The 18,312-nt window shown below is 41.7% G+C and overlaps 1 protein-coding gene across 7 annotated transcripts in view; it reads left to right on the forward strand.

Moving 5' to 3' along the window:
• STS (steroid sulfatase) overlaps positions 1-18,312 on the forward strand; it is a 176,982-nt gene that overhangs the window by 42,095 nt on the left and 116,575 nt on the right. For 6 of the 7 annotated variants that reach the window (XM_037899791.2, XM_043537774.1, XM_043537778.1 and 3 more), the window contains 4 exons: positions 2,681-2,833; positions 4,680-4,801; positions 7,696-7,818; positions 13,266-13,689. In XM_037899791.2, the coding sequence (XP_037755719.1) occupies positions 2,681-2,833; positions 4,680-4,801; positions 7,696-7,818; positions 13,266-13,689 (822 nt within the window). The remainder of the gene's footprint in view (positions 1-2,680; positions 2,834-4,679; positions 4,802-7,695; positions 7,819-13,265; positions 13,690-18,312) is intronic. The other variant, XM_043537779.1, reaches the window with a different exon arrangement.

The raw sequence follows: 18,312 nt of genomic DNA on the forward strand, positions 1-18,312 counted from the left end.
TGAGGTCCCTTCCAGTTCTACACTTCTGTGATTTTATGATTGTAATAGCAGTAGAAAGCATTTGTGAAAGTCTGTGCAGGAAGAACACAGTGATAGATTTACAACCTAATAGCTCTTGTTTAAAAGTAATTTAAGAATATTTCAAGTACTATTTAAATGTTTCTTTTTTTGTACTATACGTACAGATATATATACACTAAACAATTGAGTGGCACTTTGTCTTTAAATGAGACTGAAAGCTCAAGGTGAGGGTTTTGAGTATCATAGCCCCGGGTTTGATTCTGTGTAATGTTCACTGAAAGGTCCTGGAAAAGATAGAACTTTGGTCTGTGCCTCAATAAAGAGTTAAATGGAGGTTTCAAAAAGGAAATATAATAGGAGCTGTACATAACTTGCCCCCATCGTGCCTTACCTAGTCCTACACGGGTCTCTCTCTTTTGACTCAAAGAGTATAAGCTTCCCTTAAAACAGATTGTAATTTTAGCTGCTTAGTGCTGGAGTATCGCAAACCCTTAAGGTACCTATAGCGTGCCAGGTATACCACAACTCGGAGGCAAGTACTGATGGTGTTTCAGCTGCTAGGCCTGGTGTGCCCGCTTGTAGGTGCTAGCCCTGGCTTGCCCCAGTAATCACTCAGACACATGGCTAAATGAAAATGATATCTTGCTAGGACTGGCAGGAAAAGGAAAGGTTGCAAATGCCCTACGTAGAGAGGCCTAAACAGTTACAGTTCAAAATGAGCAATAGGGGGTTTTTGTTTGGGTCACTGGGGTCAATCCACTGGAGAGTAGGGCACTTAGTGCCTTGGGTGGCCTCTCTATTAAAAGGCTCTAGGAGAAGTAAATAGGAGCTTTCAGGTCTCCAGGCCAGGTTCAGTTAGTGGTGTATCTCTCATTGGGGCCTCTTTACCCTGGCTCCCTGCCCAGTCGCTACTGCTCCCCAATGAGTCCCACAGACCTGCACCCACCTGTGATATCTGGAATGCAGTTACTCAGGTTTCTTCTCTTCAACTTCTGACTAGCCATGCCACTGCCTCCCAAAATTGCCCAGTAACTTCCTGGTTCAGCGTCCTTCCTCCTACCTGGTCAGGAAGAAGAGGATGTGCAGGTTGAAGAAGAGGTTGATGGGAAATTGTAGTTCATGATAATATTTATAGAAGGACTTGTGGCACCTTAGAGACTAACAAATTTATTTGAGCGTAAGCTTTCGTGGGCTACAGCCCACTTCATCAGAAGCATAGAATGGAACATATAGTAAGAAGATATATATATACATACAGAGAACATGAAAAGGTGGAAGACAGACCAGTCCTCTCTTACAGACAGCTCCCCAACCTGAAGGAAATACTCACCAGCGACCACACACCACACAACAAAAACACTAACCCAGGAACCTATCCTTGCAACAAAGCCCGATGCCAACTCTGTCCACATATCAATTGAAGGGACACCATCATAGGACCTAATCACATCAGCCACGCCATCAGGGGCTCGTTCACCTGCACATCTACCAATGTGATATATACCATCATGTGCCAGCAATGCCCCTCTGCCATGTACATTGGCCAAACCAGACAGTTTCTACGCAAAAGAATAAATGGACACAAATCTGACATCAGGAATCATAACATTCAAAAAACAGTAGGAGAACACTTCAACCTCTCTGGCCACTCAGTAAAAGATTTAAGGGTGGCAATTTTGCAACAGAAAAGCTTCAGAAACAGACTCCAATGAGAAACTGCTGAACTGGAATTAATTTGCAAACTAGATACCATTAACTTGGGCTTGAATAGAGACTGGGAGTGGTTGGGTCATTACACAAATTGAATCTATTTCCCCATGTTAAGTATCCTCACACCTTCTTGTCAACTGTCTGAAATAGGCCATCTTGATTATCACTACAAAAGTTTTTTTTCTCCTGCTGATAATAGCTCATCTTAATTAATTAGCCTCTTAGAGTTGGTGTGGCAACTTCCACCTTTTCATGTTCTCTGTATGTATATATATATCTTCTTACTATATGTTCCATTCTATGCAGCTGATGAAGTGGGCTGTAGCCTATGAAAGCTTATGCTCAAATAAATTTGTTCGTCTCTAAGGTGCCACAAGTACTCCTGTTCTTTTTGCGGATACAGACTAACATGGCTGCTACTCTGAAACCTGGTAATATTTATCTTCTTGTCTGGATTTGTAAGCAGTTAAAGATAGGTTTGGGACTCCGTTGTGAATATTCCTTGTTGGACTTTAACTTGACTGACTAACTCATGTGAAGACTTCAAACTGTCTTGTCTTCAACAGGATTGTAATTCATATTAATGAACTCAAGTTACGATATTTATGTATTTATTTATTTTGCTGTGGACACAAGGTCTTTGTCTCAGTACCTTCTTCTAGAAGCAGTGTCTCAGTCTGCTTCCTAACAAAACACTATCCCCCATATTTGTGTTAGAGAAGGAGGGGCCAACACCTGACACACATAATAAAGTATGTACTTAAGAAAAAGGTCAAATTTTCTACCTTGATAGTATGAGTCAACTTAAAAGGCATAATAATTGCTCTTTCTTCACCTTTTGTTCTTACTATAATAAGTGGGGATATGATGGTGCTGAATTAGAGTAACCATTGTGAAGACAAACACTGGTCTTTATCCTTAATATTTCTTACTTGTTCACCATCACTAGGAGGAAGATGAGGATCCTCATACTTCTACTATTTTATCACTTTGCCACAAAGAATGCCAAAAGTTACCAAACTTCAAATCCCAACTTTATTTTAATCATGGTTGATGACCTTGGCATTGGAGATCTGGGATGTTATGGAAACAAAACTTTAAGGTTTGATAAAACAGTTGGAGGAGGGGGAGAGTGTACCATATCTGTGTATAAAGCATAGTGCATGTTTACAGATTTTAAACTTTTAAATACAGTTAGAGCTTCAGCATGGTTTCTTTTGTACAGAAAGATCAATCCTGTTTCTACAGTATGGACTGCTTATATTTGGCTTTCTTTGTGTCTTTACTGTTATAGGAAGAAATATAGGTAAATATACATAGTCCTCCAAAAAGCTGCATCACAAACAGAAAAAATCAATAAAAGATTGTGGTCCAAGCAAGAAAAATTAATGATAATTTTCTTTTAACATAATTTCAGAAGTATACATATTTTGAAGTAGTCTCAAAATTTTAACTTTGTGGAGAGCTTGTCATTACGCATTTGATTTACTGCAATTCATCTTTAACTATGGCATGCTAATTAAATCCATTAAAGCAAATGTTAATATATCTGACTAATTCAGAAATGTTTTCCCAACATGATTGTTGTCACCAGTTAGGTAAGATGTTGCGGTACTGGTGCAAAAAGCAAATAGGTGAAGCCTCCACATTTACATGAGTTTTTTCGTGTGCGCGAATCAAAACTGTGATTGAGTAGAGTAAAATATAATTTAAAGGCCCTTTCATGTTAAATGAGTGATTATATATAGGTAAACACTGAACATTTATATTGAAATACGGTGTTACAAAATTGGAGCTTTTTAATAATATGAAAAATAACGGAAATATGTTAAATTCCTACAACTCATAATTATAGCTATATGTTTTTACTTATATACAAGACACTATGTAACATATATATATAATTTGGGTACACCATATTATCAATGTTTTAATAAGGTTTGTGAAACGTGAACAGAATACTACTCTGAGCTGCAGTACTCCAAGATCAAATGTCTGGTTGTGCATTTAGTGTATTGTAAAAATGGCAATAGACCAGAGGTGGGCAAACTACGGCCCGCGGGCCACATCTGGCCCGTGGGACCGTCCTCCCGGCTGCTGAGTTCCCAGCTGGGAGGCTCGCCCCCGGCCCCTCGCCCGCTGTCCCTCCTCCCTCGCGCCTGCACACCTCAAAGGCTTTCCAATAAGCCTATCTTACCGCTCTGAGCGGCATGGTAAGGGGGCGGGGAGAGGGAGGGTTGGCTAAGGGGCAGGAGGTCCTGGGAGGTAGTCAGGGGGTGGTTGGATAGGGTGGAGGTTCGGGAGGTGAGGCGGACAGGAGACAGGGAGCGGGGGGGTTGGATAGGGGGTGGGGTCCTGGGGGGACAGATAGGGACGCGGGTTCTGGGAGGGGGCGGTCAGGGGACAAGGAGTGGGCGGGGGTTGGATGGCTCGGGGGGCCTATCGGGGCGGGGGTGTGGTTGGGGCAGTCAGGGGACAGGGAGCGGGGGGGTTGGATAGGAGGTGGGGTCCCGGGGGGAATGGATAGGGGTGGGGGTCCTGGGAGGGGGCGGTCAGGGGACAAGGAGTGGGGGGCTTGGATGGGTCAGGAGTTCTGAGGGGGGCAGTCAGGGGGCGGGAAGTGAGAGGGAGCGGATAGGGGGTGGGGGGCAGGCTGTTTCCGGAGGCACAGCCTTCCCTACCCGGCCCTCCATACCGTTTCGCAACCCTGATGTGGCCCTCGGGCCAAAAATTTTGCCCACCTCTGCACTAGACCCATATGTTGACCATGGTCATCATTTTCAAAAATGCCTAAGTGACTTTGGAGCCTAAATTTCTTTGAAAGTTAGTGCAAATCAGATTCCTAAGACACTGAGGCACTTTTGAAAATTTTATCCCATGAGCTTTAATTTGACCATTTCCAGATAATCAATATGAAATTATTATATATGTTTATATTTTTTCCCTAGAACCCCCAATATTGACAAGCTAGCTAAAGGAGGAGTGACATTTACTCAACACATAGCAGCATCTCCACTGTGTACCCCAAGCAGAGCAGCTTTTCTGACAGGCCGATACCCTGTCAGATCAGGTAAAATTCATTAATATTTCATTACCATTTATGTGGAATGGTTTTGCCTCTGACAGGAACTATTTTGCATTTTTTTTTCTTCTGCCCTGGTACTGGCTGGATGTGTCTTTATAATCACTGGATCAGATACTCAGTCAAGTGCCCAGCCAGGCTGTGTGCTTGGGAAAAGAGAGTGAAGAATCTTCACCACCAAGCATATCCATGCCAAGTCCTCCTCTCCTCCTTCATTTTAAGAATCATGCAAGTGCATACAACTTTAACTTTGGCAGTTCTTGCTTGGCTAAGACTGTGGGTGCTTCACCATGACACCTTAACATTCCCGAATGTGGTTTTTAGCAAGGACTGTTATATTAATCAGATTGCTTGTTCATTAGTGATAACACATTTCCTGTTCTTGCTTCTGAGAATGAAAGCAAAGCATGTCTCAGGGTCCTGCTTAATACTTGTATGTTCATTCCAATCAAGTAACAAGCTGCAACTGCAGCAGTCAGTGTAACCTGCTGGATTGATTCATAGTTTATTTTGTAAAGGAAGCTAATATGTATTTGTTACCAATAGCACCTGCTATATTTAAAATGGCAAACAGCTTTCCACTGTGACCCTTATTTTCATGTATTTCTGACTTTCTGAAAAATTCATTGTTTTTAGCTGAAAGTTTCACTGATTGCCCTGCCCTAAGTCATCTTTAATATCTTCATGTATCAATGAAAGAGTAAACATTCTTTTCTGTCAAATTTATAAAAGCTGTTCAATGGGGACTAATTGCAAATACTATTGGAGACAGAGAACTAATACCAAAGGACCCTGAGATATCAGAAGCATGTTCAGAAAATAACAAAGTGAGTTTCAACTTGCAATAATTCAGGCTAAAACATCTGAAGGACAGTAATCCAAAACCCAGATATTTAATGGGAGGGAGAAACCTGAAGAAAAGTAATGGCATAATAATAACAACAACAACTAATAATAATTAATAATTAATTAATTAATAATCCCCAGCTGGTGTAAAATAGTGTGGCCCCAATAACCTTAATGGAGCTACATTGATTTATACCCTAACTGAGGACCTGACCTGAGATATCTAAATATGTCTTCAAATAAAATAAATAAAGTATTTTTGTAGAGAACACAACTACCTATCTTTTGAGCATGTTGAATGTGGGTGCGAAACTGAGGGCTAAGTTGGAAGTAAGGTTGAGATCTCTTTGAAGATTTGGTCCAATTGGTCTTTTCCATTTCTTGCTGCTACAATTACATATGTATTGTGGGATCCATGAAGCAACAATGAGCATGTTTAGGTGCCTAGAATATCACAGGAACAAGACTGTGATCCACCAAGCTGAGCTAGGTGCCTAGGATCCCTATATAATGAATGGGGAGCTCCTAAGAACGTGGTCCACAGAAGCCAGCACACTAGGTGGGGACCCATCTAAACTAGCCAATGGGAGATGCTGACCAGAGATAGGTGCCTAGGTTCAGGCTGCAGAAAGACACCTTGCTCTGCTTAGCAATCCCCAAATGGGAACCCGCCCCCTGGAGTCAGATGGTTTAGGCATCTAAGTAGGGTGACCAGATAGCAGCTTGAAAAAACAGGACGGGGGTGGGGAGTAATAGGCGTCTATATAAGAAAAAGTCCACAAAAATGGGACTGTCTCTTTAAAAACAGGACATCTGGTCACCCTACATCTAAGGCATTAGTGAGGGAATGAGTTAGGTGTCTGCTTTTTTCCCACAAAAAACACAGATTGCGGGGGAGATGGAGGCAGGGAAGTGGTGGCAGAAAAGTGCTCTAACCACGGAGCCAGTGCTTAATTCATCCCACGGCTTGCCAGGGCTCAGCCCTGGCACCTCTGGGCTTGCTGTATCAGTTATGAATGTAAAAAAAATTGCTTGAGCCCTGGCACCTCTTTCAATTACAAATTAATTACTGCACTGAGCTATGGGATACTCTGATGTAGGGGGAATTGAACCTGGGTCTCCTGTATCCCACGTGAGTGTGCTAACCACTGGGCTGAAAGTTATAAGGTGGGCAGCAACTCCTCCTCTTCCTCAAGGACTTTGAATGGGACCCAATTCAGTAGATGCACTCTGAGCACACCTACTGGATTGCGCCAAGCACAAAATTTATGCAGTTGAATGCCTGTCTTTCCCCAGTCTGTGAATCGCTCTGGGGCTTAGGCAGGAGATAGTCATCTGGACACCTAAAGTGAGGCAGCAGTGTACATGCCCAGAGGCAGAAAGGTAAATGCTTGGGGAACTTCTACTCTGCAAAACATAGGTGATGAGCAAGTTTGGGCATCTACAGAGTTCGGCAAGAGTTTTGCGGATCGCAGTGGAGCCAAAACTGGGACTTAGTACTTTTGTGTATCCCACCCTTAGTGCCTTGCTCTGAGGATTTCAAAAATACACTTCAGAAATGTCAATTAACCAAGCCTCACAACATAACCGTGAAATAGATGGTATTAATAGTTTTACAGGTGAGTAAAATGAGGCAAAGAGATGTTGAGTGAGTTGCCCAAATTCATACAGAGAATCAGATCTGGAAATAGAACCTCGGAGTGTTGACCATTGGTCCCCTGGTCTAACCACTATCCTGTGGTCCCTGACTCTTAAGGAAAGAAGAAATATTAAATCATGCAATCCCAAATTCTGCTCTCAGAAGTACAGATATGTCATAGTAATGACCACAGAAATTTTCTGTCTGTTTGGCAGGGCCCACAGTAATTTGAGATTTTTCTCCATCTCTACTTCTCAGCTTTGCATAAAAGTGGAAAAATGACCTGATTCAGCGGAAACAGACAATTCCCTGCCATTTGGTGCTATAGCTGCTGGTCGGAAAATGTCATTCTAGTGACACCACTTTTTAAAAAAAGTCTCTTTTTTTTTTTATTTAGGAATGGCTGCATTGTCAAACATTGGTGTCTTCTTATTTTCTGCCTCTTCTGGTGGACTACCCCCTGAAGAAATAACTTTTGTGAAGCTTTTGAAGCAGAAAGGTTATTCTACAGCTCTTATAGGTACGACTGTTGATATATGTACAGCAACAACTATGTTATATAATAGCATATATTTTATTATACATTTAAATAAAAAGTGCACTTTCTACAGTGCAAGAAGTATTATATCAGTCACACAAAGTTGTTTTCTTCCACAATGCAATGAGTTTACTCCTGTAATACTTTATAGCTCACGAGAACTGCAACACATTCAGAGAAAATTTGTGCATGTGTGAAGCACTAATAATTTAGATATGTCTTCTTATTGATCTGTATTGACATAATGCATAAGGTCTCAAACATGGGTCAGGGCCCCGTTGTGCAATGCAGTGTACAGACACAGAACAAAAGAAGGCCGCAAAGAGCTTACAATCTAAGTTTAAAATGTGACAAGTAGTTCCAATAAACAGACAGTAACACAAAGTAACAGTAGTCACTGCACACCAGCTGCTTAACCAATGCTATTATGGCAATTACATAACCAATACTAATATGTTTGGACAAATAGAGACCGTTTAGGCTTATAATAATACTTTATTGTATTTAAGTGTATTGCATTTAAATACTGTGACGTGCTTTCCTAATTTGGGCAGTGAGACACTTCGTATTGCTTGTGTTGGGAGGTTTCTGTGAGCTGATCACAAATGAAGTTCTATTGTGATTTAAGTATTTGTTATCTACAGGCCAGTCATTAACAGCATCATTTTCAAAGGTGTCTACTAATCTGGATACCTCCCTTTTTAGGTTCCCAAGTAGACATCTAGGGCCTGATTTTTAGAGGTTACTTGACATCATTTTGAGTTGTGGGTGCTTAGTACCTCTAAAAATCAGGCTTAAATGTATTCCAGCTTTTAAAGGAATAAAATAATAAATCCTTGTCAAACTCTTCAAAACAAGGTGGTATGTTCTGACAAATTCAGAACAGGAAAATGTCAGCTGTGTTGTTTAATACAAGCTACACTGCAAATACAGTAACATTAATATAATTCACAGAGTCACCATAAAAGTTTAACGCAGTTTGATTCCCTGCAGTCTGTATACAATTTAAGGCTGCAAACAATTCATTTTTCTGTTTGTAATAAGCAGCCGCATTTAATGTAGCTTATTTTCTGGAGGCTGACTTACATAATGCTTACTCTTCTTCACTACTTTCACTGTGACATGACAACCTTCCATGTAGATCACCAGAAGATCAACATGATGTTATAATGAGGGATTTCCTCCAAGTGTCTAAATGATAAGTTACGAAACCATAAGATGCAATATTACCATACATTTAAAGCATAATGAAGCCTTCAGAAAACCAAGAAGAGTCTTCAAACTAAGGAAAGAGCATATGTAAATGAAAAAGGGAAATACTGTAGATTTAAATTGCAGAAGACAGATTTCACTGCCCAACATGCCCTTCTCTGCCTGCTGATATTCTCATCATGTCATCTTGGCAGGTCAGGGAGACTTTGCTTGGTTCAGTCTAACTCAGTGGTTCCCAAACATTTATTGTCACAACCTCCACAAGTGACAGATTAGTATCTCCATGTTTCCTTGCACCAAGAAGTTGTACTGCCACTGTGTTTTAGTCCATTGTGTCTCATTCCTTTTTCTCTCTGCTTTTCCTACTCTCTTGTATTTTTCTTTTCCGTCTCTTTCTTTTTTCTTTTATCTTTGATGCACACATTTTCTTGCTTTTTTAATCTCTAAATATATTTTATATGTACATTTTATACCTCCTTGCTACCCCCCCCCCCCCCCATCACCTCCAGAAGGCAACATATACACTTAAGTGGCAAATATCCTTTGGTCACTCCATAGATCGGAGTTGTATGTGGTCCCATTGAACGCAGCTGAGCTGTGGAATGATCAAAGAATCTTGAGCTGGCAAGCTGGCACCTGAGCCTATAACCCAGAGGTGGGCAAACTATGGCCCATGGGCCATATCCATGCAGAGGCACAGCCTTCCCTACCTGGCGCTCCATACCATTTCGCAACCCAGATGTGGCCCTCAGGCCAAAATGTTTGCCCACCCCTGCTCTACTAGCTAGAAGTGAAATGCAGAGCTTCACAATTTCAATCTTAGGCCCATATGCCACTGTGACAATATCGAGAAATTCAGTACATTGGGCCATAGTGTGGTTTTTGTAACTTGTCCTGTTAAAGTATTGGTCCACAGCAGTAGTGACCAAAGACATTCTGTCTATAGAGAACTGTGTGCCTTTGAGGGTTGAGGGGGCTACCTGATAGCAAGGGACATCACTTGTGACATATTGAGTGTGGGAGCCATAAATGCCTCCAGTTCACTGGGGCAAGCACTGTGAGCAATGCCTGTAATTGTCAGGCCCTATGGGTCTCAAACCCAGGTGGCTGGAGTTATCACACTCTAGTCCTCTACTTGACAGCTCACAGACTGCAGCTGAGACCAGGGTCCATGAAGCCCAAGTGGGGCATAAGCTCTGACCTACACTCGGATTGGGAGCGGTGCAAGGCTCCTGACTGGGCTGCAGCCTTTATTTAAGCCAGAGGAAGAAACAGGAAGTTGTCTGTACAACTGAGCTTCACCCGGCCTAGGACTGCTGGTCTGGTATTTATCTGTTCCCGCCTTCTGATCCTAACCTCTTGGTAACTGACTCTTTATCTCTGCATTCCAGTTTGTCTCTCGTTTTTGATCTCCTGGTGTTCAAGCCTGGCCTGATTCCTGGTAATTGGCTCCTGGCCCCTTGACTCATGCCTGACACTAATCGCTAGGCCAGGCTTCCCACACCTCGACCCTGATGGTAATTTCTCCTATGAGTTGCAGCACATGCTCCTCGTAGCGCTGGCCTAAGACTACCAGTTGGTGTGCAAAGAGAACTAAACCCTAGTCTTGTGCTTACCTCACCCTGTTTTGGATGTTTGATGGTGCTATGCTCTTTGGAGGGTATATAATAGAGCTGGTTGGAACATTTTTGGCAAAATTTTGTAATTTTGTCAAAAAATGCTGTTTCACTGAAACATTTCACAGAGACATTGATTCTGATGAAGTTTTCATCTAGAAGGTTTCTGAGATCCAAGATTATCTCATCACTTCTGACCAGAGAGAGATAAGGACCAGAACAGAAAAATAGCTGTTTTGACACTATTTCATTTTGTGAAAACGTTCAGAAGGTTTATTGCACGTTGGAAGGAAAACAAATATCAAAATCATAAAAGTTGTCATGAAATGGAATTTCTGTCTTCTGGTCAGGTCTAATCTTTAGTGCTGTTGGGAATGGGAAAGACAGGATGGACATGCACCTATATCTTAGGCTCATGAATTATCAACATCAGGGACAGTTTTACTTTGTGCAAATTCAGAAGTTGTGTGATGTGGAAGGAGGAGAGAAGTTCCACCTATCTTCTGTTCTCTCATATGTGCTTGTATGGAGGCAGTGCTGGAATCCTGCCTAGGACAATGATTTGCAATCCACCCTAGATCTTTTCTCAGGCACCTATCATAGCCTGGGACTTTCCCTCAACAGTGTGAAGACTAAGGTGCTCCATCAGCCTGCCCCAGCACAAATTGCCCACCTTTTCCCACAAATTGTCATCAGTGGTGAACCCCTGGAAAATGCTGAGCATTTCCCTTACCTTGATAGCCACCTCTTTCAGACAGCCAATCTTGATGTGGAGATTGAACATAGGATCTGTTGTGCCAGTGCATTCTTCAGAAAGTTGCTCCATTGTGTCTTTATTGACAGAGATCTGCTAATGGAAACTAAGATCCTAGCCTACAATGCAGTAGTCATCCCCACTCTTTTTTATGGGTGTGAGACATGGGTGACAGACTGAAGCTATCTTAAGCATCTGGACTGGTACCAAGAGTGCTAGCTTAGGTAGATTCTCCGTATCAGATAGGAAGACCATCGCACCACTGCCAGTGTTTTCTCTGCAGCTAACATCACCAGTGTTGAGGCGAAGATTATGTAACATCAAATTCGCTGGGCTGGTCATTGTGTATGGATGGCTGACGCTCATCTTCTGAAGCAAGTCCTCTTTTCTCAACTTAGTCATGGTAAGAAGACCTCTGGGGAACAGAGGAAATGCTACACGGACTCCCTGAAAATATATCTTAAGAAGGTAGGCATTGATTCCATGAACTGGGAAGAGCTGGCTGGCAATAGACTGCAATGGCATCACATCATACATCAAGCCTTAGCCTGTTTTGAAGAGAATCACCTTGTTCAAGAGTCTGAGAGAGAGCAGAGGAGGAAGAAAAGTGTACAGCATCCCGGCTAACAATTGTGCTCTCTCCAAGCAACCACCTGTCACATGTGGAAAAACCTGTAGAGCAGGGATTGGACTCCTCAGCCATCTAAGTCTGATCAATGACTTTTCCTTCTGGCAGACATCATCTTCATATTGAGGGACAGCCAACGATGCTTGTATGGAGAGAGTGCTGGAATCCTGTCTAGAACAATTTTTTTTAAAGATCACAACTTACACTGCTGTGAATTTACAGATCATTTTATGATATTTGACTTAAATTGTCACGTACTGGATCACTGGAATACACTACTTAAAATTTTGTTGTTCTTGTTCCTGACAACTATTAGATGCAAATCATTAAAGTTACAAGAATTAAGAGTTACAATCAAGAATGGAGGTAAAATTGTGCTAGACACTGTATAGACACATAGCAAGGAATAGTACTTATCCTGAAGAGTTATCTGTATAAATAAAGGTTCTTATTTGGCATGAATGGAATTTACACATAAAGCAGAGCATTATATCTTAGAACAGAATCTGGTCCACTCTGTTCCTATTTTGACCAGCACTCAGGCTTATGGGAAAAAATCATTCTGTATCACTTAAATGCAAAGAAAATGAACTTAAGAGATGTATATGTATGAATTTTGTTATTTGTTTATTTATTTACTTTTTAAAAAAAGATCAGGAGAAGGAATCTTTCATGCAAATATAGTGAGTGACTGGCATTTTAAAGACCCGTATGATCCCTTGTATAAATAAATACTTAGTATATTTTAAATATCTACCTGTCTAGAACAGCTCCAGTTACTGTGTTTTAGAAATAAATTCAATGGAAATTATTTACCTGATAGATCACAATGATTAACAGTTGCAACAAATCGACAAAGACACTTTTTGGAAAACTGGTAGAGACTATTTCACCAGGAGCTAATATAAATAAGTATTTGCTTAAGGGGCCTTAGCTACACATGAACAGAGTGTCCATTTTCAAAGCTAACTGTTAGTGGTCTGTTGCTCTGCAGTAGTCTCTCAAGCCCACCTAATGGTCACCTAAGGAGCTTCAGACATGATGCAAAGTCTTTGAGGATGAAGGTATAAACAAGGGGTGGGAGAGCAATAAGCATCCACGTAATAAATGAGGGAGAAATGCCAGTCCTAAGGTGGCAGTTTCCCTTATGCAGAGGGGCATATACTACAAATGGGGCTATTAAACTACATAAATGTTGTATGTGCTTGTTTCCTTATAGGAAAGTGGCATCTTGGGATGAACTGTAACAGCAGGGATGACTTCTGTCATCACCCCCTCAATCATGGATTTGATTACTTCTATGGGCTCACCGTGACCAGTCTTAGAGACTGCAAACCAGGGGAAGGCAGCGTGTTTGTGGCAGGGGTTCGAGCATATCTTGCCACTCCACTTCAGCTCATCGGCATCACCCTAATCTCTTTGGAGGTGCTGCATTATATTGATCTCCTCAGAATACCCCGTGGAGCACTGCGCTACTTCTTTTTAATATCCACAGTTTTATTTGGACTTTTGCTCATTTTCTTTTATACTTTTCCATATCTAAACTGCTTTTTGATGAGGAACCACCAGATTATCCAGCAGCCACTGTCCTATAAGAACCTTACTCAAAGATTGACGGAAGAAGCTGTACAGTTTATAGGAAGGTAGGTTGGTTTAGTCATGTTATGACTTCATGCCAGCATTTTACTGCCATAGTATGGCTTATATATATATATATATATATATGTATAGACTGGTGGATGAAGGAAACAGGGTCATTATGGTAATACTATCATTTTTCTCTAGATTTAACAGGTCACTAGGAATCTTATCTTTAATGAAAGTGAACCATTTAACAATTGGATACATATGAAAGGCTAAGAAATGTAGGTGCACATCTGGGAGACTCATCTCTAATCTCTAATCATCTAATCTCTTCAGTATTTTGTGTTAGAGGCATAATTGTTTTTCCCAGGCAAAATACAAAGACCCAGATTTTTAAAGGTATTTATGTGTTGCTCTTCTCAGCATTGTAATACCTTAACTGATTAAGGAACCTAAATCTCATTTTTAGACGTGACTGACTTTCAATGAGCTTTTGGCTCCAAAGTGCCAACGGCCCAGATCCTCAAAGGTATTTAGGTGCCTAACTCTCACTGATATCAGTTATATTGTTTATATTTTCATGTTTAAAAATAACAAGATACCTTCATAGGTAACATTCCACTAAGCAGTAAATATAAGGTTGGGTCCTGTATTCTTCTTTATAAGTTCAGTGTTACTTAATAAATATAGGACATTGTTGCTGAAACTCAGCATCTTTTGAAATGTGATTCAAAGTGTTCTCAGTATTCAAAAATGCCATGTTAGATAAGTTAGCACAGTTCTAGATATGTGATCTCTGAGCATGTTGGCCTGGAAAAGTGTTGGTTGTATGTAGCCTTTTGGGTACATCCATTAAATTAGACTTCTGTGGTCTAAACTTTTAAGAGAAAATAATGATTTGGGATGCCTTAATTTTGGGGAGACACATTCATAAATGTAAATGAAGTTATATTGCATTATATTTCATACTAGTGTTTAGAACTGCCAGAGAAGAGAAATCCAGATCATAAGTTGGTCTAACTTGGCATAGCTTTATTGATTTCATTGGAGCTAAACTGATAAATTAAGGATCTGGTCTGATATTCTCAATATAATTCCCAGACAAAAAGATGTTAAGTTGGAATTAATAGCACATTATTTAGAGTATTTAGGGTAAATTGTGTTCTGGCCTTAAACCCTATGACTCTAGGTGCAATTAGATAGTGTCAGAACTAGTGTATGAAAACAAATACTAATTTTGTTGCTGATGCCAATTATATAGAGGCAGGTCAGTTCACTTTAAATTAATTCTATTAATCATTTTCCCCAAGAGCAGGTTTATATACATACGGTATAAACCTATCAAAATATACATGAGGCATTATGTTATATTTGGAAGTATAATAGTAATGGATTCTAATTATTTTATGTTAAGTTCAATGCAGTGTTGTAGCCATGTTGATCCCAGGATAATAGAGAGGCAAGGTGGGTGAGGTAATATATTTTATTGAACCAATTTCTGTTGGCGAGAGAGACAAGCTTTTGAGCCACACAGAGCTCTTCTTCAGATCTGGGAAATGTATCCACAGTGTCACAGCTAAATGCAAAGTGGAACAGAAACCCATGCAAGGAATCATTAAACAATTACAACCCATACTCATTGGGGACCACATCCCGAAAGAAATCTTTCATGACCCCCCACTTCTGGCCTTCACATCACCCCTCAACCTCTCCAAGCTCACCATCAGAAGCAAGCGCCCCTCAGACCAGGGCACACCAACTCAAAGTGACACCAGATCCTGCCAGAATAACAGATGCAAAACCTGTAGACATAGCCCCACTGTTTCTAGATCAACACCCCCCGACAATACACCTTTCAAGATCCATGGGTCCTACACATGCCTATCACAATATATGGTGTACCTCATATGGTGCACTAAATGCCCCAATAGCAACTATAATCAGATAATCACTATGCTCTAGAATGAACTCACACAGGAAAATGATAAAAGACCAAAACAAAAAAAAATCTCTCCTGTGGGTAAACACTTTTCACAAAGTGATCACTCTATATCTGACCTCTCAGTCCTCATTCTCAGTGGAAACCTGCATAACTCTCAAAAGTCAGGTCTGGGAGCTTAAATTCATAACTTTGCTACATACTAAAAATCATGCACTGAGTAGACACTGAATTTATGGCTTATTACAACAGGATATCATCCATTAACACCCCCTCCGCTCCCCCTGCCCAAATCCCCCCTGTGACTGGAGAGGTGTTAACTGGCTACTTCACCTTGAATGGTCCCTTGAAATATGTATAACTACTTACGCTAACCCAGTGGTTCTCAAAGCCGGTCCACTGCTTGTTCAGGGAAAGCCCCTGGTTTGTTTACTTGCCACGTCTGCAGGTTCCGCCGATCGCAGCTCCCACTGGCCGCGGTTCACCGTTCCAGGCCAATGGGGCTGCGGGAAGCAGCACGGGCCGAGGGATGTGCTGGCCGTCCTTCTTGCAGCCCCCATTGGCCTGGAGCGGCGAACCACGGCCAGTGGAAGCCGCAATCGGCCAAATCTGCGGACGCGGCAGGTAAACAAACCGGCCCGGCCTGCCAGGGGCTTTCCCTGAACAAGCAGCGGACAGGCTTTGAGAACCACTGTGCTAAACAATCTGTTCCACCTTTGTATTTAGCTGTGACACTTTGAGTACATTTTCCAGACCTTAAGAACTCTGTGTAAGCTCAAAAGCTTATCTTTCTCACCAACAGAAGTTGATTCAATAAACAATATTACCTCAGCCACCTTGTCTCTGCAATGCTAAGTTCAGTGCAGTTATCACTTGTGCCTAAGGATATGATTCTGTCACAGAGGTCACTGATTCTGTGATTTTCCAGGACCTCCATGACTTCTTCTGGGGCAGAGCTGGAGCACCAGCCCCAGGGCTGAAGCAGCAGTTGGGGTTGGGTCAGTCCAATGGGGCTGGAGCAGCAGCTGTCAGTCACTGCTGCGGGAGCAGCAGCAGAGCTGGAGCAGTGGCCAGCAGTCAGTGCTGGGGCCGCTGGAGCAGTGGTCCGTGGGGCTGCCAGAGCAGTGGTCCCCAGGTTGCCAGAGAAGCGGTTCCAGGGGCTGGTGGTCAGGAGCGGCGGTCTCCGGCCTGCCAGAACAGATGCTGGAGTTCATCCCCGAGGCTGCTGGAGCAGCTGGGCAGTGGACTAACTGCTGGAGAAGCGGTCCGCGGTGCCATCGGAGCAGCAGCCAGTGATCAGCCCCAGGGCAGCCGGAGCAGTGGTCTCTGGGGCGGGCAGAACAGCAGCCAGCAGCTGTCAACTGGGTTGCCAGGGCAGCAGCCAGAATTCAGTCCTGGGCCCGCTGGAGCAGCTGGGCAGTGTGCTGACCACTGGAGCAGTAGTCCCCGGACGTTTGGAGCAGCGACCCCCCCTAGAGCTGGAGTGCCCCTGGAGCTGAAGTTGGGCCAGCACCGCTGGAGCTGGAGCAGCAGGGGCCTGGAACAGATTGAGTTTCAAAGCCCGTCTGCTGAAATCACAGGCTTCTAAGAATTTTTGTTTATTGCCCCTGACCTGTTCCAGACCTTTAGTAAAAAAGAATCTCAACCTTTCTTATGCCTCATCAGTACGTCGTTTAGTAAATGCTCTGGTGCAATCCAAAATTTCAAAATGTCCGAGGCATATTTTAAACTTCTTTGGAATTGGCAGAGTAAAAGCACCTCCATGTTCTTTCAGTATACCTCTCTCTACTAAACTCACATGGCTGACCACCATCATGGAAAAAACAAGTGAAATCAGACTTTTGGAAAAATTATATTTGCATAGTTAAAATTGGCTCATAACTGAGAGTTATGGTAATAATGCTACTTAAGCATTTTTCATGCAGATACAGATGAAGCCTCTGATCTAACGTCATGGATTGTATAACCATAATTCTCTGAAGTCTGTGGTGACAGCTAATAAACATATCATTAAAAGAAATTACCTTTTATCCTATTCTATTCCAGTCACAATTTGCGTAGTCAAAGCCCTGAAACACATTTATAGCATACACCAGTTTAGCTCTCATCCTATTTAGTACAGCTGTGAGTTAAAGCTTTTTGATATATCACCAAGGCTTAAAAGCAGGCACCAGGCATGCTGTACAGGTCTCATTTTGTACCAAAAATTACTATGTTCTTAATTCTAGAATTTAAAGAACTCTGAAATCAGATGCTTTTCATGACTCCCAAAGAAACTAACTAGCTGATTAAGGCAAGACATTCATGTACTTGGATATAGTTTAAAAATTGTATACATATGAATGTATCTGTACAGTTTAAAAAAACCTGACGAATTAATATCTGATTGAGCACCAGTTGAGCACTTTACTTGTATGTTTGCCCCTTCCGTCTGCCCTCTTCTGTTTTGTTGTTTCAGAGTGTAAGTTATTTAAGGAAGGAACCATGCACTCTTGTGTTTGTACAGCTTCTTACACTCTGTGGGTGAACCTGTTAATAATAATAATAATCATTAATAATAATTAATAATAATTTAGGAATCATTTTGTCAGCAAGCTAGATCTGTGACACAGTTTGCTAGTGACAGATTGCGTTATAAATGGAGCAGTTGTAACAAGCATTGGATCTGTATTTCTGTATTGGGTTCCATGCATGTTTGGTTTTTCAGTTACAAAAAAACTGTGGGTGGATAAGGAATCTTAAA

Source organism: Chelonia mydas, chromosome 1 (assembly GCF_015237465.2).
Source record: "Chelonia mydas isolate rCheMyd1 chromosome 1, rCheMyd1.pri.v2, whole genome shotgun sequence".
In the NCBI taxonomy this organism is placed as follows: domain Eukaryota; kingdom Metazoa; phylum Chordata; order Testudines; family Cheloniidae; genus Chelonia; species Chelonia mydas.